Genomic DNA, 20,525 nt, shown 5'->3' with positions numbered 1-20,525 from the left:
CATGAGTGACTCTGTCGTGTTTACTTTGGCGGTCCCAGCCCAGTAAATTAGCTGAAATGACTGCTGGCGTTAAAAGTAGCTGTGGCGGAGCGAGTTAGAGTTAGGGTGTGGCACAAAGACTGAAGGTAATCCAGCCCACAGCAATACTTGCGGCGCTCAGGTTGTGAGGTGCTGTTCCTCCTCACTAGGTGGCAGCCTTGGTCTTAGTGGAAAAGGTCTGAATGAGTTACATAGCGGCTGGGTTGGTTCTGCAAGGTCTCAACTCCACATGCTGTCAACAGCGACGGCAGCACACACACACCCACACACACACACACTCTTGTTTGTTTGCTTTTTTATCAGCTGAAAGCAGGAGCGTGTGATCGGCCACGTTAGCCTGCCTGAGGTCAAGCAACTAATATTAAACGCGCGCTTCTGTGGCGTGCTACTATGACGGTCAGACAAATTCTAATACATCCCCGTGAGGCTGCACTGTACTCAAATTAACTCATTTTCGCTGCTGCGTCACATTGGGAATCTTTAGAGCGCCGTTCCTCTTTCAGTTCTTTAACTGTTCTTAAACTACAGGTGCCTAAAGGGGTGAGGGCACTGAACTTTGACCCCAACACACTCTCATTGGCATAGAGGAATGAGAGGCATCCGCTAAGATATAATCATACAAGTATTGGTAATAGTAATGGTTTAATTTGATTTGAACATGCATCAGATTACAATTGAATGCATCACATAATCAGTTCACAGTTCCACATGTCCAAAAGGAGTAGGAAGAAGCAAAGCTTATTAAATCCTAACCCCTCCATCTGGTACTTTTACAATCAGTAACTGTTACATTTGTTCACTTCCTGCTTTCCTAATATAGTTAAAGTTGTTTTTTTTTGTCACGTACCAAAGTACGAGGTGATATCACTATACAATGACATAATGGGTGCCATAGTAAGTGTCAATATAGTGATATATATAGCACATCATGACTGGTTCAAGACTCTTCATCCTTGTATTTGGTAATGGTAATGGTTTAATTTCATTTGAACATGCATCAGATTGCAATTGAATGCATCACATAATCAGTTCACAGTTCCACATGTCCAAAAGGAGTAGGAAGAAGCAAAGCTTATTAAATCCTACCCCTCCATCTGGTACTTTTACAATCAGTAACTGTTACATTTGTTCACTTCCTGCTTTCCTAATATAGTAAAAAAAAAAAAAGGTCTTTTTTTGGTGATATGACCATACAGTTGCATACAATGCATTCACAGTACTAGTGTAAAAAAATAAGTAAAGAAAAGAAAAAATAATTGATAAAATTCCAAATTGTGACAATAAACATGGAATACAATTAAAACATGTATATCGAGCTCATGACGCTTATCGATCCGATAAGGATACTACCCTTGGTATCGACGTGATGATCGATGTTTGAATTGATCCGCCCAGTCCGAGCATCCACAGTAATGGGAGGAGGTGGAGAAGGAGGAGGAGGAGTGTTACGACGTAGTTGCAGACAGCCAAGCAAAAAAAAAAAAAAAAGTTTCCAGCCCAAGTCGGCGACGAATACCGCGGACATGAACTCTCAGGGCGGATGCTGTGAGGATTTATGCGGCGATAGGGAGCGGTGATTGCGGCTTGAGGGTCGAGGAGGGGTCCCCCCCCTTAACCCGGTGAAGCTGAACATGGGCCAGACCGCTGTGTCTGCCGTGTCTCACACCGCCAGCGGTGAGTGTTTGCTCTCTGCTTATTTTTCCGCTATCTTTACCCCCAGGAAGTGTAAATACATTAGTAGTTTACATTGACTTTAACTTTAACATTAGCCAGCATAGCAACTTCTATGCTAACTCTCGTGCTAGCCGTCAAATGTTTTTTTTTAAACCGCCTCCGCTTTATCTCACACCGTATTAACGCATTGATATAGTTGGATTAGATAAAAGTGTGAAATGTTTACTGCTAATATGCTAAGCGGAGTTGTTGTTGTTGTGTTAATGGATTGTTTACAGAAGTTGCACTGTCGCTGCTAACAATTGTTAAGGCGTGAGTGGCTTTAGCTTGGGAGGACATAGCATCGCAACTACTAGACGGCGTGTTAGCACTAGAACAAACCAATGGTCCGTGTGGGAGTTTATCTAGATGAGCTAAATCTACACCCGGCGACCAGCCGGGAACCTGTTTGACTTGACAGACTCATTTGAAAGCAATAAGGCATTTTGGCTTTACAGCTTCACAGGAAGCTGGAGTTGAAGATTGACGTCTTGCACAGGTAGCATGTGTGTTTATGCTTGTTTTCCACAGCTCTGGAAGCGGAGGAATACATCATGGTGGGGGGGGGGGGGGGGGGGGGCAGTTGGCATCTTCTGTGCATGCCCACGCAACACTTTCATCATATCAGTCCGTGGAGTCAAATTAAGGAATGGATTGTGCAAGGAAATCGAACAATGTAGAGAAGACCCTTTGTTTAGAAGCGGGTCTGAACTTGTACTTAATACCTTAGTCAGGGTCAGGGATGTCCAACCAGTCCAATTAATAAATCAAAGGATGCAGAAGGACACTTTTATATTTTTTATCAGGCACATTTTGCATACATATTTTTATATAAAGCTTTGTATTAATAGTGTCAAGATGTTGCCTTTTCAATTAAATTCTATATTTAAATAATAACAAAACAAAAAGATTGCTAGTTTTTGTTCCACCGTGCATTTTTCCAAAAATACTAAAAACAGCCAAGGTAAAGGTAAAAAAACAGCCAAGGTAGTATAACAGCAAATAAAAATATATAACTTTCATTGTAGTTATACATTTTATTTTAAAAACAGCTGTCAGAACAGCATAATAGTTCCAAGTGCAGAAACGAAAGCACTAAATAAGCATACTATGACAAGTGTTGCATCACATTCCGCCATAGTTTCCTCACAGTGGGGGGGACGTTCTTTACATATTTTTGTGAGCATGTTTGTTTTTTTATTTTTTTTTAATTTTATGAAAGCCCTTCCTCAGCTGACGTTTGACACCTCTTGAGCAACAGCAACTAGATAAACTACAGCGTCACTGCAGATTGTGCAGACTGATGGCGAGCAAGGTGGTGAAATGTAAGGTGCGCATTCTTGTCCGTTCAGAATTGCATTGGCGTGTTTTTTTTTTTTTGTAATGCTATCATGTTTTTTTAATTTGGCTGCAGGTCTGCGGTGCCGAAAAGTAAACATTTTTTTTTTTTTAATGGGAATATTTGAGAACAAGCCTTTTGTAAATAAACCTTGTCATTGCTTTGCTGCATGATGGGACAACACTCTTAAAGTGCGTCCACAAACTAAAATAAGAGGAAAGGGAAGTGATTGTATTTATGCCTTACTCCCCCCCCCCTCCCCCCACATCAGTAAACTATTTTATGCTGCAGCATAATCATACATAATCCACACCTCGTGGTCCTTGTAGAATCCAGGTTTAAGGGCTCTGACCTACTTTAGTTGGATCAAGGATTGTAAGACCAAGTGTTAAAAACCGCAGAGAATGCCCAGCCTGTGTTGCAATGACTTCCTCCGCTATCCCAGTTGAGGCTTCTTCTTTGACGTGTTATGGTGTGTGTGTATACCCGATTTTTCAATTACCCCCCACCCCGTCCACGCACTTGATCGTTCTCAACCTAAATCCTTCTTCCTCTGTTTGTGACGACATGCAGCATAGGAAGGAAGCCTCTCCCTTTCCTCTCCTCCTCCTCTGCAACACTTGTTCCTGTCATAAGCGGGTACAAAACATCCCCCCTTCAATATTATATTATTATTTCAAGTGGTTATGCTCTATGCGAATGGCAAAAAACTTGGAATAATGGATCCCCCCATTAGAAGACCTTAAAAAGAAACTATATTATAAGGGTTGGTGTCCAGTTGTTGGCTACATAATATACAATTTTACACAAAAACATACTACAGTTACACATCACATACTTCTAGAAAATATAGAATTAATTGACTTGACTGCAGTATGCAGTTTCGTCCTGTCCACAGCGAGTCTCTTTTACTAGCAAAAGTCAGTCCACGCAACACACTTTCAAAATTAGAGTTTTTTTGCACTACATCCTGTTTAATTGTAACGACAAAATAAGGGTGCTGTTAAAAAAAAACCTAACATTGAGGCAGCAAAGTATACAACTACTAAAATGGTAGCTGAAGACTCGTTCATACACAGACTCGGCTAAGGCTCGTAGCTCATAGACAACAACTTGTAAACCTTTTTACAAGTTGTTTGATATTGTGTTTCAGTGCCTGCAGCATCACGCGCTCACTAGCATAAATATCAGCATATGTATGTGGAGATGTTTTTGCATGAGCTTTTTAAAAGTAAACATCTTTTGTGAAAGTAGATGTGGGGGGGGGGGGGGGAACATTAATGGGGAAGTTAAGGCATTTCATCCAAAAAGAACTCATTTTATGACTCTGCTTCTTGAAAGCACTGGAATTGAAAATGGTTACAAACTAAGATCAAAACACGGAATCGGTATCGGAACTGGATTTCGTTTCAATTCAAATGTAGCCCAACCATAATGTTGCATAAGTAACAACTTCAAATTATGCTTTGTGAATGAAATTTTTGTCAGAATTATGAGGAAAAAGTATGATTGTGTGATTGTGACATCTTTTTTTTTGGGTCAAATTAAGCATATTAAGTTGCATGAAAGTCTTTTTATGTCAATTAATTTCATCTTTTGTGTTGCAATATTTCAACTCTTTTCTCATTCTCAAGTTCTGATTTTGGTCTCACAGAATTATGGCGATATTTTTAGCGTTTGTTCTCTATTGTTTCATTTAAACTTTTTTTAAAAATATTTTTGCTTTCTCACAACATTCATTCATTCATTTTCTACCGCTTTTCTGCACGAGGGTCGCGGGGGGTGCTGGAGCCTATCCCAGCTGTCTTCGGGCGAGAGGCGGGGTACACTCTGGACTGGTGGCCAACCAATCACAGGGCACATATAGACAAACAACCATTCACACTCACATTCATACCTATGGACAATTTGTAGTCGCCAATTAACCTAGCATGTTTTTGGAATGTGGGAGGAAACCGGAGTACCCGGAGAAAACCCGCGCATGCACGGAGAAACTCCACATGATAGTGGAATTGAACCCTGGTCTCCTAGCTGTGAGGTCTGCGTGCTAACCACTGGACCGCCTCTCACAACATTGTCTTGTAAATATTGTTTTTCTGACTTTTTGTCATCACAATTTGACTTGATTTGCAAAATTACACCTTGACTTGTCATTGAATTACTCTTTATTTTGATATTTTTACTTTTATTTTAGTGATATTATGATGTTTTCTTTTTCTTAATGTATATGTTAATTCATACAAAGCTCCAAAACTGATATACTACTCTTCTAATCAGGTTTTTGATTAGCTTCTATCTAAAGTGGCGTACCTCAAGGTTCACCATTTGGTCCCTGAGGGTTTTCATTGACCATATTTAACGCAGTGATTTTTTTCCCAGACCTAAAATACAAATAATACAGTTCTTAATATACTTTCATAATGGATGTATATAATCTCTGATGTCTTTGTTCCTCATTCCATGCAAAATTAAGGAAGTGGAGTCCCTCATGGTTGACTACTCAGTCCCCACTTGGTGTCATTTGACATTTTTCCCCAAGTGGTTTGGTCCATATGTATAAAATCTAAAAATGCACAACAAACTACTCTGTTACATTCAATGTCTGCTCTGCAAGGACGGTTTTCACCATAGTTCAGTACTAACAGTTGGCTTTGCCGAGTAACACTCCGTGCGATTACTTTAATGTCACGTCTGCTGGGCTTTAACTTGGGCGTCTCGCCACACACACACACACACACAGACTCGCCCATCTGCCGTGATGTTACGAGTCATCTGCCTCAAACACCTCCTTGTGAAATCCAGCATGAAATCGTGCCGTCGAGTCAGCATTTTGTAATGACGACGACAACTTGAAGTCCTCACCGGGCGAAGTGAGACGAGGCGGCGCATTAAGAGGGCGTGCCTTGATTGGACTGAAGTCATTCTCAATGTTATGTTGGAATGATTGCAATTTTCCCGATGTAGCAATGTTGTTGTTTTTTTACACCTGAAGGCATCAGAAACAAACCACCGCCATCTTTGACATGGTTTTTCTTGTTTGTCTGAATCGTCTTTGTAAATACAACAATTTTGCTGTGTGTTTGTGTGAAAGGAGCAGATTAATGTCTGGAGGAGTGTGCTGATCTCCGCGCGGTACTTTTCATGTCTTCATTCTTGTTATTTTTATCAGCTTAATTGCTGTCTAATTGCAGTGTCGAGCGTGTGTACTCGCTGTTCTTTTCTGCCACATTCTCCAGCAGCCAGCCTCGTCACTCACTTTGGTGTCAATGAATCATCACGCTCTCTTTGTTCTTGGAATGTTAGAACTGTATTCCAGGAAATTATGATTATGATAAACTATTCGTTTTAATAGAAGAAACGTTGGAATTAAATATATTATGTCATCTCATACTAAAACCTTTTGTGTGCAATATTCTGACTTAATTGTGGTAATTCTTAAGACTTTTTACTTTTAAAATTACTATGTCATTATGTTAAAATTGCAACTTTATTCTTGCATCACTTTGACAATGTTTTAACATTTTGACTCTTGCCTTATTAAATTGTGGCTTTATTCGCATGTAAAGTTAGGACTTTGGTGTAATATTTTGAGTTTCAAAATAATATTTTGATTTTCTTGTCACATAATTTTTGTTCTTTAATTTTAAATGTCTTACATATTTGACTTTGTCCTTTTTTGTAAAAGTACAACTTAGTAATATTTAGACTTAATGCTCATAAGAGGTTGTCATATGTAAGATTTTTCTAAAAAAAATTATGGCTTTGCACTCATAAAATAATTATTTTTAAGACTTATTTACTTTTATTTACTTATTTTACTTTTTCCTTGTAAAATTACGACGATGTCATTATGTTAAAATTGCAACTTTATTCTTACATCACTTTGACGATGTAACATTTTGACTCTTGTCTTATTAAATTGTGGCTTTATTCGCATGTAAAGTTAGGGCTTTGGTGTAATATTTTGAGTTTTATGTTTCAAAATAATATTTAGATTTTCTTGTCACATAATTTTTGTTCTTTATTTTTAAATGTCTCACATATTTTACTTTGTCCTTTTTGTACAACTTTGTTGTAATGAAATAACATTTTCTTGTGATATTTTGCCTTTAATTTTGTAATATTTAGACTTAATGCTCATAAAATGTTGTCATGTAATATTTTTCTCCCAAAAATTATGGCTTTGTACTCATAAAAGTAATGATTATTCTCATAATATTTTGGCTTATTATCATAACAAATAAAACTTTAGTCTTTTTGTTTCACTATTCCTTTTTTTTAATTGTAATTGTAATACATGTTCATGTTTTGGTCATCTGGACATGTTCCCTCCAGTTGATGCTTTGGAGAAATCGTCATCACTGGCCAGCTGCGACGTGGTGGTGGACAGCGGCGCCGATTCCCACAATGCACCTGCGTCACGGCAGCAGCAGCAGCGAGGCAAACTGTCCAGTCTCGGAAGACTGTTCAAACCCTGGAAGTGGAGGAAGAAGAAGACCAGCGACAGGTTCCAGGATCTCTCAAAAGGTAAGTTTTTTTTTTTTTTTCATCTTTCAGTGTTTGAGACGTGCGGGCTTTGACCTTGATCGTTCATCTTTGCAGTGTTGGAGAGGAAGATCTCAACGAGACAAACGAGAGAGGAGCTCATCAAGAAGGGAGTGCTCATTCCGGAACAGGGTTTGTCTGATCCTTCATTCCCAAAACTTAGTAAGACTATTTAAAATGTTGTAGAGGGGTAGGGTCATTGGTCAAGGTAGAAGCCATTTTTTGATCTAGCATGTTAATTTATTTACACCACACACACATCAGAACCGGCTGTTTGCGATACACATTATCACCCTCCATGTACCCCCCCCCCCCAAAGTGGACATGTACCTGTAAAACTCAGGTTGCTAAATTAAACCTTCTGAATTTCGACAGACGAGCCGCTCAGCAGGGAAAATCTGAACGGACACGCCACATCCAGCGTATCGCCAGAGCAGATCAAAGTGGAGATTGAGTCGTTGGTGACGCGACCCGCCGACCAGGCTGCTGACCCTGGGAGCAATGATGACAAGAAAGGTGACTCCTTTTTTTTTAATACTTGATGTTTTTTTTCCACTACTGAACCGCTGCGCTATTATTTTTCTGACGAATGCACCTTAAGGTGGCGCTGTTGTTAACCGCCGGATTGATGTGAAATTTACAAAACACCCACTGTAAGTTCATGGTGTTTTTTGTCCAATCGCTATGAAATTTGGTACATACCTTTATGGGATTGACAAGCATATTTGTGTAAAATCTTAGCAAGATGATTGATCAGAAAACATGGCCGCCATCAAGAAAAATGTCTACAGTAAGGATCGACTGATACATCGGCCGGCCGATATATCGGGCCGATATTTGCGTTTTTTTTATTACTTGAATCGGTATCGGCCGATACGCGCGTGAGTTCGCCGATATATTTTTCCACCGCATTATTTAAAACTTGGGACCTGTAATATTTGTTATCATTGTAATTTTTTTCATTCATTCATTTTCTACCGAGGGTCACAAGGGTGCTGGAGCCTATCCCAGCTGTCTTGGGGCGAGAGGCGGGGTACACCCTGGACTGGTGGGCCAGCCAATCACAGGGCACATATAGACAAACAACCATTCACACTCACATTCATACCTATGGACAATTTGGAGTCGACATTTAACCTAGCATGTTTTTTGGAATGTGGGAGGAAACCGGAGTACCCGGAGAAAACCCACGCATGCACGGGGAGAACATGCAAACTCCACACAGAGATGGTGGAATTGAACCCTGGTCTCCTAGCTGTGAGGTCTGTGCGCTAACCACTCGACCGCCGTGCCGCCCCCATAGTAATTTTTTCATATAAATTGAGGTAGCAAAAGCAGTATCGGCCACAAATATCGGCCCAAGCAAAATCGGTCATCGGCTCAGGGTGATGGAAAAAAATCGGTATCGGCATCGGCCGGAAAAAAACCATATCGGTCGATCCCTAGTCTACAGTATGTGCTCTGTAGCCAAATGGCCATAAAGACAATATGATATTATATTATATATGTATTAAATTTACCCATCAATCAATAGGAGGTGCCACAATTGTCATACAGATGAGGTGTCCTAATTTTACCACTCACCTGCTAACATCCTAACCTTTTACTCCGCTTCTAACCTTCCACCCGCCCTACTTATTCCATCTCCCGCATTTAACCACTCAAACACCCCACTCTGTCCTCCTCATCTGACCCACTCAGAGAAACGTGATTCTAAAACCATCACCCGGGCTGCTCAGTCACGCCCTCGGGACGCTCAAGTTAAAAAACAGCCCAGTGCCGCCACCGCCACCGTCGCCGCCACCCCGCCGCCTGCCTCCTACAAGCCTGCGGGTGGCACTGCGACCACAGCCCGGCACAGAGACGCTTCCTCTGTGGCGAAAAGGACTGTTAAACCCCCAGGGAAGCAGGGCTCTGCCACGCGGAGCGCTAATAACGCTAGTCGTGCAATCGGTAAGTGCTGTGTACTTTGACCGCATGCGTAAAGACACACTCGTGCATGGATTCAAGGGACTTGCGGCACTATTTTCTTTTCTTTTTCCTCTACACACTTTGGTTTTATTTCACTGTTTTGTCTTTAGAGTGTAGTTTGCGGTTCTTGTGTGTCCTCAATAGTGGCCTCCTCTCTAATAGACACCAAAATAAGAACTTTCTCTTGTTGTCCTCAGCCAAATCCTCTCATCCAAAGAAGATCCAAGGAGGCGGTTCAAAAGCCACCACCTCCACGGGCCCGGCTCGCTCTCGACCACCAAAGGACGCTGCAGCACAGAGCGAAAACGCAGACGCTCAGACCGGTCGGAAAGCAGAATCTCGAGCATCCTCCGGTTCTCAGAAAGCCTCCTCAGAGACTCCCAGTCAGCCTGAGGAACCAAACTCCTCTGATATCCTCTCGTCTAAAGCTTCCCTCCCTGAGGCTGACGACGCTTCTTCTTCTGCTGCTGCTGCTGCTTCTCAAGAAGACGCTCCAGAGAACCAACCTGCCTGCGGTGATACTTCTGAAGGAAAAGAGACCCACAAAGACGCAACCCCCGAGCCCCCGGCTACCCATTCTCCCCATGTGAACACTGCCACAGAGGACACTTCCTTCACTGAGGCGGACGCTGACAGCAACTCCCAGGAGAAGAAGGAGGAACTAAGGAGAACGGAAGAAGACGGGCATGATACACGGGAGAAAAATGGAGAGTCAGCAGAAGAGACGTGCTCCAGGTGGGTTTTTCTGCAATCGTTTGTGTGGACTAGTTTGGTGATGTTGACTGTTGAATGTAGTCAATCCCAATATTAGACTAGTATGGAAAGAGGAGTTCAGAACCATCAAAAAAGACTGATATACGAATGACAACCTGATTTAAATAATAAATGTATCTAAACACATTTAAGGTTGATTTACATTCATATTGCTACCAATCTAGCACCAATCCAGATTTGTTTCTGATTGTGTACACATTAATTGAATCCAGTTTTAATGCATGATTATCCTTTGTGTACAATCTAGTCCAGTTGAGTCGGACACCGTGAAGCCACACGGCGTGAACACCGAGAACGCCGAGGTGACGGTGATCCCTGATAGGCCGGCGACAGAATGCCAAACCAGCGACTCGGACTCTGACGGACCAATCCTGTACCGTGACGACGAGGAAGAAGACGAGGAGGACGAGTACCTTAACAGTACGGAGATACTTGAACGCAGATCCACTCCTCAGAGGAGTGCTTCAGTGTGTTTGACCTACATTTGTGCCTACGACCACCTCCAGGTTCTCTGGCCAGCAAGATCCGGCGACGAGACACGCTTAACATCAAACTGGGCAACCGGCCCAGCAAGAAAGAGCTGGAGGAGAAGAACATTTTGCCTCGGAGCTCCGAGACGGAGAGACACGAGCTCCGTCAGCAGATCGGCTCCAAACTTGTCAGGTGAACTTGGATGTTCCCGTAGATGTAACATCATGAAGACATCCTTTCCTATTTGATCCGCATGGAGTCAACACGGTTTTCTCATTTCAGGAGCTTGAGTCAAAGACCAACCACAGAGGAACTGGAGCAGAGGAACATCCTCAAACGTAAGTCATACCAAAATATATATTTCAGTCACAGTCTGGAGTTGAATGAATGAAAGCGAACAATTTGGAGTGGCCTTTTATTGTGGCCACCCTAAAGCAAACCTGTGCATTCTTGAAGCTGTCTAACCAGCATTCATGATATCCCACACCTGTGAGGTGGATCTTTGAAAAATGGTAATGGTTTAATTTCATTTGAACATGCATCAGATTACAATTGAATGCATCACATAATCAGTTCGCAGTTCCACATGTCCAAAAGGAGTAGGAAGAAGCAAAGCTTATTAAATCCTACCCCTCCACCTGGTACTTTTACAATCGGTAACTGTTACATTTGTTCACTTCCTGCTTTCCTAATATAGTTTAAGGGTTTTTTTTTGTGTATTTTTTGTCACGTACCGAAGTACGAGGTGATATGACCATCCAATGGCATGATGGGTACCATAGTAACCGTCAATATAGTGATATATATAGCACATCATGACTGGTTCAAGACTCTTCATCCTTGTATTTGGTCATGGTAATGGTAATGGTTTAATTTCATTAGAACATGCATCAGATTGAATGCATCCCATAATCAGTTCACAGTTCCACATGTCCAAAAGGAGTAGGAAGAAGCAAAGCTTATTAAATCCTACCCCTCCATCTGGTACTTTTACAATCAGTAACTGTTACTTTTGTTCACTTCCTGCTTTCCTAATACAGTTTAAGGTTGTTGTTTTTTTTTTATTTTGTAATTTTTTGTCCGATACCGAAGTACGAGGTGATATGACCATACACCATATTTAGCAAACATCAACTGCTTGTATCCATTTCCATAGTTTGCCATTTCCATAGTTTGATTCCACATACTGAAATGCTATGGATTTTTAACGTAGTCCTAGCATATAAGTGTTTCAAATGTAGTTTTTCCCTGAGATCAAATTTCTCCGCTCTTGTAGAGAAGTATTAGATGACATTTTTAGCTAATTGGTTATTTGTTTAAAAATGGGAGCAAAAATGAGTTTTTGCTCACATAAAAAAATGCACACAATGATACCGAGACATATTTTACATATAATAATCCCAACTCTAAATTGTACCACTCTAGGGACATTCAACATTAAAGGTTCTTTTGTCCGGGTAGTGCTAATAACGCTCCATCATCACGTTTGACTGGATTTAAAAGGACGTATTTATTCTGTGCTGCTATTAAAAGAACATCATTTGCCCGTCAGGCGTGCATTGAAGCAACCAAGCGTAATGCTTTCAACAGAACAAAATATCATCACAGTCGTAAATAGAAGCGTACTCTTAACGCAGGCTTAGTAGGTGTGAAATGACTGTGTTGTCTGTGTGCTTGCAGAGAAGAATGAAGCCGAGGCGCACGAGGCCAAGCAGGAGCTTAAAAGGAAACTCTCCAGAAAGGTAGCCATGTCTTAGCGCACGTTCTGATGGCCGACACGTGGCCAAGGTAGAAATAAGACCTCATCTTAGCGGTATAAGCTTAGAAATGTGTCTAAAGCGGCTTTACATTTAAATTGCAGTCAATCTGAATCAAATCCAAGTAGATTTACATTGTTGTGAAATTGGATCAGATCTGGACTGAATATGGTTCAGATTGTTTACACACGGCAAAATGAAGTGACACTGTCTAAGATGCTCGAAAATTGATAAATTTCATTTTAATTTGCTGAAAAACTTAGAAATGTGTCTAAAGTGGCTTTACATTTAAATTGTAGCCAATCTGAATCAAATCCAAGTAGATTTATATTGTTGTGAAATTGGATCAGATCTGGACTGAATATGGTTCAGATTGTTTACACACGGCAAAGTGAAGTGACACTGTCTAAGATGCTCGAAAATTGATAAATTTCATTTTAATTTGCTGAAAAACTTAGAAATGTGTCTAAAGTGGCTTTACATTTAAATTGCAGCCAATCTGAATCAAATCCAAGTAGATTTACATTGTTGTGAAATTGGATCAGATCTGGACTGAATATGGTTCAGATTGTTTACACACGGCAAAGTGAAGTGACACTGTCTAAGATGCTCGAAAATTGATAAATTTCATTTTAATTAGCTGAAAAACTGAATCAGATCCAGATTAGACACAATTTTGTTGTTCAGATGGGTACGGGACATGTTTGAACAACATCATGAAAGTACTGTAGAGACTACAAATGTCTGCTTTGTGTTTTGCAGCTGAGTGTGCGGCCGTCGGTGGCGGAGCTCATCGCTCGAAGGATCCTGCGTTTCAACGAGTACGTGGAGGTCACGGACGCCAAGGACTACGACCGCAGAGCAGACAAGCCGTGGACGCGACTCACGCCTGCTGACAAGGTGTGGTGTATCTCCATTTTGATCTTCTGATTGTCTTCTGGAGTGGTTAGCACGCAGACCTCACAGCTAAGAGACCCGAGTTCAATCCCACCTTCGGCCATCTTTGTGTGGAGTTTGCATGTTCTCTGGGTACTCCGGTTTCCTCCCATATTCCAAAAACACGCAACTCCAAATTGTCCATAGGTATGAATGTGAGTGTGAATGGTTGTTTGTCTATATGTGCCCTGTGGTTGGCTGACCGACCAGTCCAGGGTGTACCCCGCCTATCGCCCCGAAGACAGCTGGGATAGGCTCCATCATACCCCCATGACCTTAGTGAGGATAAGCGGCGTAGAAGATGGATGAATCCGCACCCAAAGAAGCCTCTCTTTAACCTCCTCTCTCCAGCCGTTCTTTTTGTTCATGGCTATGCATTGACGTTTCTACATAATTTGAACTTTTCACACTGAAATACAAGCCATTCAAAGCAAAGCCAAGCATATGCATAAGCCTGTTTATTGTATTTGGAACAAAAATGTATTGTAACCACAGAATGTTTATCTGAAACCCAGATTTAGTTGGAGGGGATAGTTCACACGACAGGCATGCCCTCTGCTGCTCAAATATGGTACTGCTCATAATATATTTAAAAAGTGGAATTAGGCTCAAACTAAACATCTTCTACCACACACATTTGTATTGTTTTTGTTGTTGTTGCATAATTCCTATGCTAACTTCCTATGCTACCTGAGCATAAGGTTTTTTTTTTTAATATATATAAAATTATGTTAGCTAAATTGGAGATTCCAAATTGTCCTTAGGTATGAATGTGAGTGTGAATGGTTGTTTGTCTATATGTGCCCTGTGATTGGCTGGCCTCCAGTCTCGCTTAAAGTCAGCTGGGATAGGCTCCAGCATCCCCCGCCAACCCTCGTGAGGAAAAGCGGTAGAGAATGAATGAATGAATAATTGGCGACTCCAAATTGTCCATAGGTATGAATTTGAGTGTGAATGGTTGTTTGTCTATATGTGTCCTGTGATTGGCCGGCCACCAGTCTAGGGTATACCCCGCCTCTCGCTCAAAATCAGCTGGGATAGGCTCCAGCATACCCACAAGGGCCTTCAAACCGCCGCAAAACAAACCAGTGAGCGCAGATAAGATAACACAAGCACCGCAGGTGATGGCACGTCAGGAAGTGCGGGTGGCCATTGAACACTTGTTATGGTTTTTCATTTCTGTGTGTGTTTTTGTGTGGTTTCGTTTTTTTGTGTCGCCGCTGCAGGCCGCTATCCGCAAGGAGCTCAATGAGTTCAAGAGCAGAGAAATGGAGGTGCACGAAGACAGCAAACATTTTACCAGGTAACGGGGGTGCTTGGGTTGTTACGTCGGCCCGCTGTGGTGTCTTGGAGTGGCTCTCCAGTTATTTATTATTGGCCATTATCTCGAAAAACAACCTATACTTAATTGTAATATTTATTTCACATGAAAATATTTACAAAATAAACCAGATTTGTTGAAACCGTTGCGGAATTTAACATTGAAAAGGTTTATGTTTCTGTCCAAATATTTATTATGGGTGAAATAAATGACATATAAATATTAAGAATATATTTTGTATGCATTTTCAGATTCCACCGGCCTTAATAAGTTGGACTTCAACAATCAAAACCTCCCAAAAAAAGTCCACCGGACCAACAGACCTGCATTGCAGTCCACTTCTTCTCCCTGTATATCTTCAAGAAGAACAAATACGGGTTTGTCTTTAAGGTCTACGCGGCCAACCTGTGGAACTTTTGCACATATTGTACCTAGAACTGGGAAAGCGGTGTCTCATAAGCAATCCTTTTATTTATTATTGAAAGAAAAAAAACGCTGGCAACTTGCAATGGAGCGCTATTACAGGTTTGAATGTGGCTCAGGAGTTGTATTGCTTTTGTGATTTCAAAAGGCGGAGAGTGGAGCGAATGACGCTTATTGTGAGTGCCTGTCAAATTGATGTACAGTATATAAAGCGGATGGCCACAAGAGGGCGATATATCATAATTAGTTTGCCAGGTTGCCTTGTAGAACAGTAACAACTTAAAAGACACAAACGTTGTCTGAATCAGTGCAAAAAGTCAATCCCTAAAGTGCTGAAAAGGATTTTTAAGCTTTTAAACATTGCATTCAATCATGTTAGCTTGTGCCAAAAAGCCAATAATACTGGTATAATATTTTGACCCCTCACTTCCCCCCTAAAAAAAAGTTGTGTTCTTCTTTTCTAGTTCCATTTCCCACTTCCACAAACATTCTTTGTTAATGTAATGTTGGCTTGTGGCCGTTATTTCAGCACATTTACGATGCTTTTATAGTATTTCGATAGAAAATGTCGGCTGATCCTGCATTCGGTGCAAGCTAGCTAGCAAACTAGCTAGCTTGGTTGTGCTAAACTTTTAAAAAATCGGAATTGTGTCGACGCAATGCTGCTTACGTCCTAAAAAAATGCTGCTTTTAAGATTAAGATATGCCTTTATTCGCCCCTCAGTGGGGAAATTTGTATTTTCATTCCTCAAACTAGAATACAAGAATATAATTCCCATGATGTTAAAGCTAGTTAGCTCGCTAATATAAAAGTGCTCTAATTTACAACTTGTTCACACATGCACTTTGTATTTATTCAAATTGTGTGCGTTATTTCTTATCTGGAAATGAATTTGTGTTGTTTTTTTTTCCTGACAAAAATTCCAAAATTGAGAGATACCGTACGTTATTGATGACTTTGAGTTTCAAGCTAGCTTTCCTGTTGGATTTCTCCTTTTTTTTTTTTTTTTACCTCCTAAACTACTGATTAAAAACGGCAAACGTAATCAGATCTTCCAATTTGGGGACGACTGTACTGTATTTTGTAAACAAGATCTTTGGTACCACTCAAATAATGAGCCCATAGCCGCACAGCTGTTGGCGTCGTATAAAACTGTTTACATTTGCTGCACGAAATTAATATTATTGATTAATAAATAATCTTGTCATTTGTATGTGATTAATTTAGGCAAACTCGCATAACAAGCTAGCTAGCCTCGCCATTCAGCTAAGGCAGATACCACTGTGCATTAAATGTGATGACGTCCGAGTCGCAAAGCTGTTAGCTTAGCATAAAATCCTAACCATTTACTTAAAAGTTGATTAATAGAAATGTTGTAATTTTTTCTCTGATTAATCTAAACAAAGGTAAACATCAAGAGGCTTGTTTTTCGCAAGCAAGCTAATCTTCAGTTTTATGCTAAGCTAACATAGCTTGGCCTAGCAACAGTAGGCAGACGCAAAGCTGTTCGCTTAGCATAAAACTGTAACCGTTTACTTAAAAGTTGATTAGTCAGAGAAAAATGACAATATTTCTATTAATCTAAACAAAGGCAAACGTCAAGAGGCTCATTTTTCGCTAGCAAGCTAATCTTCAGTTTTATGCTAAGCTAACATAGCTTGGCCTAGCAACGGTAGGCAGACGCAAAGCTGTTAGCTTAGCATAAAATCGTAACCATTTACTTCAAAGTTGATTAATCAGAGAAAAATTACAACATTTCTATTAATCTAAACAAAGGCAAACGTCAAATCTTCAGTTTTATGCTAAGCTAACATAGCTTGGCCTAGCAACGGTAGGCAGACGCAAAGCTGTTAGCTTAGCATAAAATCGTAACCGTTTACTTAAAAGTTGATTAATCAGAGAAAAATGACAATATTTCTATTCATCTAAACAAAGGCAAACGTCAAGAGGCTCGTTTCGCTAGCAAGCTATTCTTCAGTTTTATGCTAAGCTAACATAGCTTAGCCTAGCAACAGTCGGCAGACTAAGCAATCGTCAAGGACCGTTTTTGGGGCGGAAATAAAAGATACTAGCTTAAAACTGACAATCAACTCCTTATTTGGACATTGTGTATTTCCTGCTGAATGCCTTCCAGATGTGGTGTATGTTCATATAAAGGGGTTCAATTAATAATAATAATAATAATAATAATAATAAAGTGTGTTTGGATGAGTCAACCTCGCAGACATAAACCTTTACCCTCTTACGTATCCCTAAAGTATTTTACAAGTCCAAAGCTGAGAAGAAGTTATCCATTGCTGTCAGTGTAGCAGAAACAAGCGCGTAAACGTGGTTGCCGCTTCTTGCTTTGTGTGTGTTAGACATGAAGGTAAACGTACAGGAAAACAGTATTTACTTCATGACGATATCTACCATGTATATTGATCATTTTGTACAGAATGTAAATGGATGCATGCGCGTATACAAAACTCGCTTTTACGCTACAATACAAAAAGCTATGACGTCAATGTTTTACACTCTTTTTGACTGCTGTCTTTATTGTGTTTCTTTATTCCGCGTTGGCGATGCTTATGAAAAAGATTGATGTTCTCCTGGCTGCAGTGTTCTTCTCAATAGAATGCACTGGAATGGAAACAGGAGTTCAGAACATTCTCCCGCACACACTTTGGGATTTTAAGGAGGTTCTGAGTCAGGGGTATCCAAAGTGTGGCGCAGGGGGCATTTGCGACCCGTGGCTGTTTTATTATTAGACTGTAGCATATTCTAAAAATGTAATTTTAAAAAATACCCTGGAATAAACGGGAAAATAACAGCAACAATTTTTTAAAAATCTGTCATTGTATCAGAATAAAGTCAAAATACTAAGAGGAAAAAGTTGGAATTAGGGTTTTCCAATTTTAGCTTTTTTGCCGAAAAACGATATGCCGATATTGTTCAACTCTCAGTTTCTGATACCGATATCAGCCGATACCAGTATGGTGGAATGAACACATATGTGTTGTATACATTAAAAAAAAAAAAACATTTTAAAAATCGTTTTTCACGATGGGCAAAAAATCTATCGATCAACACAACCAATCTCACATTTTTATGATGATAATTATCAGACATCACTAATTGTAATCCAATGAGAAAATTTCATATTTTCTGTAAATATTTTTTTAATAGTATGAAAAATGTCATTTTAGTAGCTTAAAGTCGAAATATTAATGACAAAATACCCATTAAAAAAAAGTCCATATTATGAGAAACACACAAAAGAACGAATCAAGCGGTAATTTTATTTAAACTAAAAAATAGTTATGTTAAATTGTTATGTTGCTAGCTGTGGTTCAATAACAATGACAGGAAATAAAATACTATTAAAACAGTTTTTGCATTGAATATACAGTAAAGATTATAGTACAGTATAGAACCAAAAATGATGCTTAATAATGCTAGTATGTTCATCATTCTGATTAGCTGCTGAAAATCTGGTAATCTGGTAGGCACAAAAACACCTTGATTTCTAGTTCTTCCAGAACCTGCACCTATTCCTCAATTTCTAGTTCTTCCAGAACCTGCACCTACTCAGCTGTGTTTCTTTGGATTTCGGCTTCCAGTGAAAATGGTCTCTGACAGTTAGGACACATTTCTACCATGTACTCCTACCTACGGTAGATATGAGCTACTGCCAAGCTAAAACTCCGAACCCCCAGTGTCACTTCCTGTCTGCCCCCCACTCCACTCTCAGCTCCCAACACACATGAACATGAGTCTTATTCACGTCTTACTGTATTTTTGTGGATCATGTCGCCTATATAATACTAGCGTAAAGGTGACTATAGGGGTGTTATTTCATGTATGGAGGGCTCTAATAATGGCAAGAAAATATAGGTCGGAAACAGTTTTTTTCTGCTCACTTATCATGCTTGTTTTTTTTATGTTGTTTTCTAAACTTTCCACTTCAATTTAAAATGTTAGCATTTTCAGGCATGATTAATCCAAAAATGGCACCTTAAATGTCGCCTTTGGTCGAGTCCGAGTGGCTTCCTTCCTGGTTAAAGTTAAAAGGACAATCCCATTAGCTTCGGCTCATTGCAGTTAACGACCGCTGGCCATTAAGCGCGCTGACGGCCCATTATCTGTTCCGTGCGAAGCCACGCGAGCTTGTTAGCGTTAGCTGACATCAGCGTTAATCAACATGTTGATGTCCAGGGAAATGACACTGAACTGAAATAGAAACATTTTTTTATTTTCTCCCATCTTTTTCTGTGTGCACAAAAAGTCAAAATTTGTGTTTGTGAGACGATCCATCCACCTCACAGGTTCAGCTGGCCACAATAAAAGGCCACTCTTAAATATGAACAAATCAGTTTATCTGCACACACAGAATTTCCAGCATTTTTTTTTTTTGACAAAGTGTCGGCAGAAGAACTTTGGAGTACAGATGGATTTCAGTCATAACTTTTCCTCTCGTAGGATGACAAGGTAGTTTCCACCCTGGAGGTGTCGGCTGTAACCAGGTCGTTATCTCAAATGAAAAAGTGCAGAAATGAAACATCAGTCTTAAGCCGCCTCAGGCCGACTGGAGTCAGAGGAGGCCTCGTATTACGCACTCCTTCACTTTCTTGTCGTTATTACAAAAAGAGAGAGGAGGGAAAGGTTATGTAAGCTCATTGTGGTTCATCTGTGAAAGGGATTTCTGTTTGCTTGTGTCTCTTGGCTGTAATGTGCCAACACAACCAGATTGGAAGGCACAAAATAATCATTAGATATTACATAACCCAAAGAATAACGTGGATCAGTGTTTAATAATAGAAATAATAATAAATAATAGCATGTTTTTGGAATGTGGGAGAAACCCACACATGAACGGGGAGAACATGCAAACTCCACACAGATATGGCCCTGGGTGGAATTGAACTCGGGTCTCCTAGCTGTGGGGCCTGCGTGCTAACCACTAGGCCCGCCGTACAGCCCCATTTTCATTTATTGTGTGATTAATTATTAAGTCTAATAATTAAGTCTTGTGCCCACAGGAACAAAAAATCTTGTCACGTTTTAATCTTGTGACAACATAAAGTGCAAAAAAAATGGCATCGGGAGGTTGCCTACAGCCGCAGCTCTTTTATTGCTATATTGCTTCTATTGGCATTTGCTATTGTAGACTTGGCGGTCAATGAAATAGCGTTGTTACAATATTCCCATCCTTAGTTATAAGGGTGGAATTGAACTCAAGTTTCCCAGCTGTGA

The 20,525-nt window shown here is 40.3% G+C and overlaps 1 protein-coding gene across 4 annotated transcripts in view; it reads left to right on the top strand.

The window, feature by feature from the left end:
- phactr2 (phosphatase and actin regulator 2) overlaps positions 1-17,797 on the top strand; it is a 32,473-nt gene extending 14,676 nt beyond the window's left edge. For 2 of the 4 annotated variants that reach the window (XM_058057982.1, XM_058057984.1), the window contains 12 exons: positions 7,427-7,618; positions 7,694-7,768; positions 8,012-8,152; positions 9,338-9,589; positions 9,805-10,342; positions 10,629-10,801; positions 10,888-11,044; positions 11,135-11,190; positions 12,533-12,594; positions 13,372-13,509; positions 14,772-14,848; positions 15,118-17,797. In XM_058057982.1, coding sequence (XP_057913965.1) covers positions 7,427-7,618; positions 7,694-7,768; positions 8,012-8,152; positions 9,338-9,589; positions 9,805-10,342; positions 10,629-10,801; positions 10,888-11,044; positions 11,135-11,190; positions 12,533-12,594; positions 13,372-13,509; positions 14,772-14,848; positions 15,118-15,133 — 1,877 coding nt within the window. In that variant the 3' untranslated portion in view covers positions 15,134-17,797. Of the gene's footprint in view, positions 1-1,255; positions 1,714-7,426; positions 7,619-7,693; positions 7,769-8,011; positions 8,153-9,337; positions 9,590-9,804; positions 10,343-10,628; positions 10,802-10,887; positions 11,045-11,134; positions 11,191-12,532; positions 12,595-13,371; positions 13,510-14,771; positions 14,849-15,117 lie in introns of those variants that run through there. The other 2 variants (XM_058057983.1, XM_058057985.1) reach the window with 2 other exon arrangements.
- The last annotated feature ends 2,728 nt before the right edge of the window (positions 17,798-20,525 follow it).

This window comes from Doryrhamphus excisus, chromosome 20 (assembly GCF_030265055.1).
Source record: "Doryrhamphus excisus isolate RoL2022-K1 chromosome 20, RoL_Dexc_1.0, whole genome shotgun sequence".
Lineage (NCBI taxonomy): Eukaryota > Metazoa > Chordata > Actinopteri > Syngnathiformes > Syngnathidae > Doryrhamphus > Doryrhamphus excisus.
Note: the sequence above shows the minus strand (reverse complement) of the source record. Positions and strands in the feature narration are given on the sequence as shown.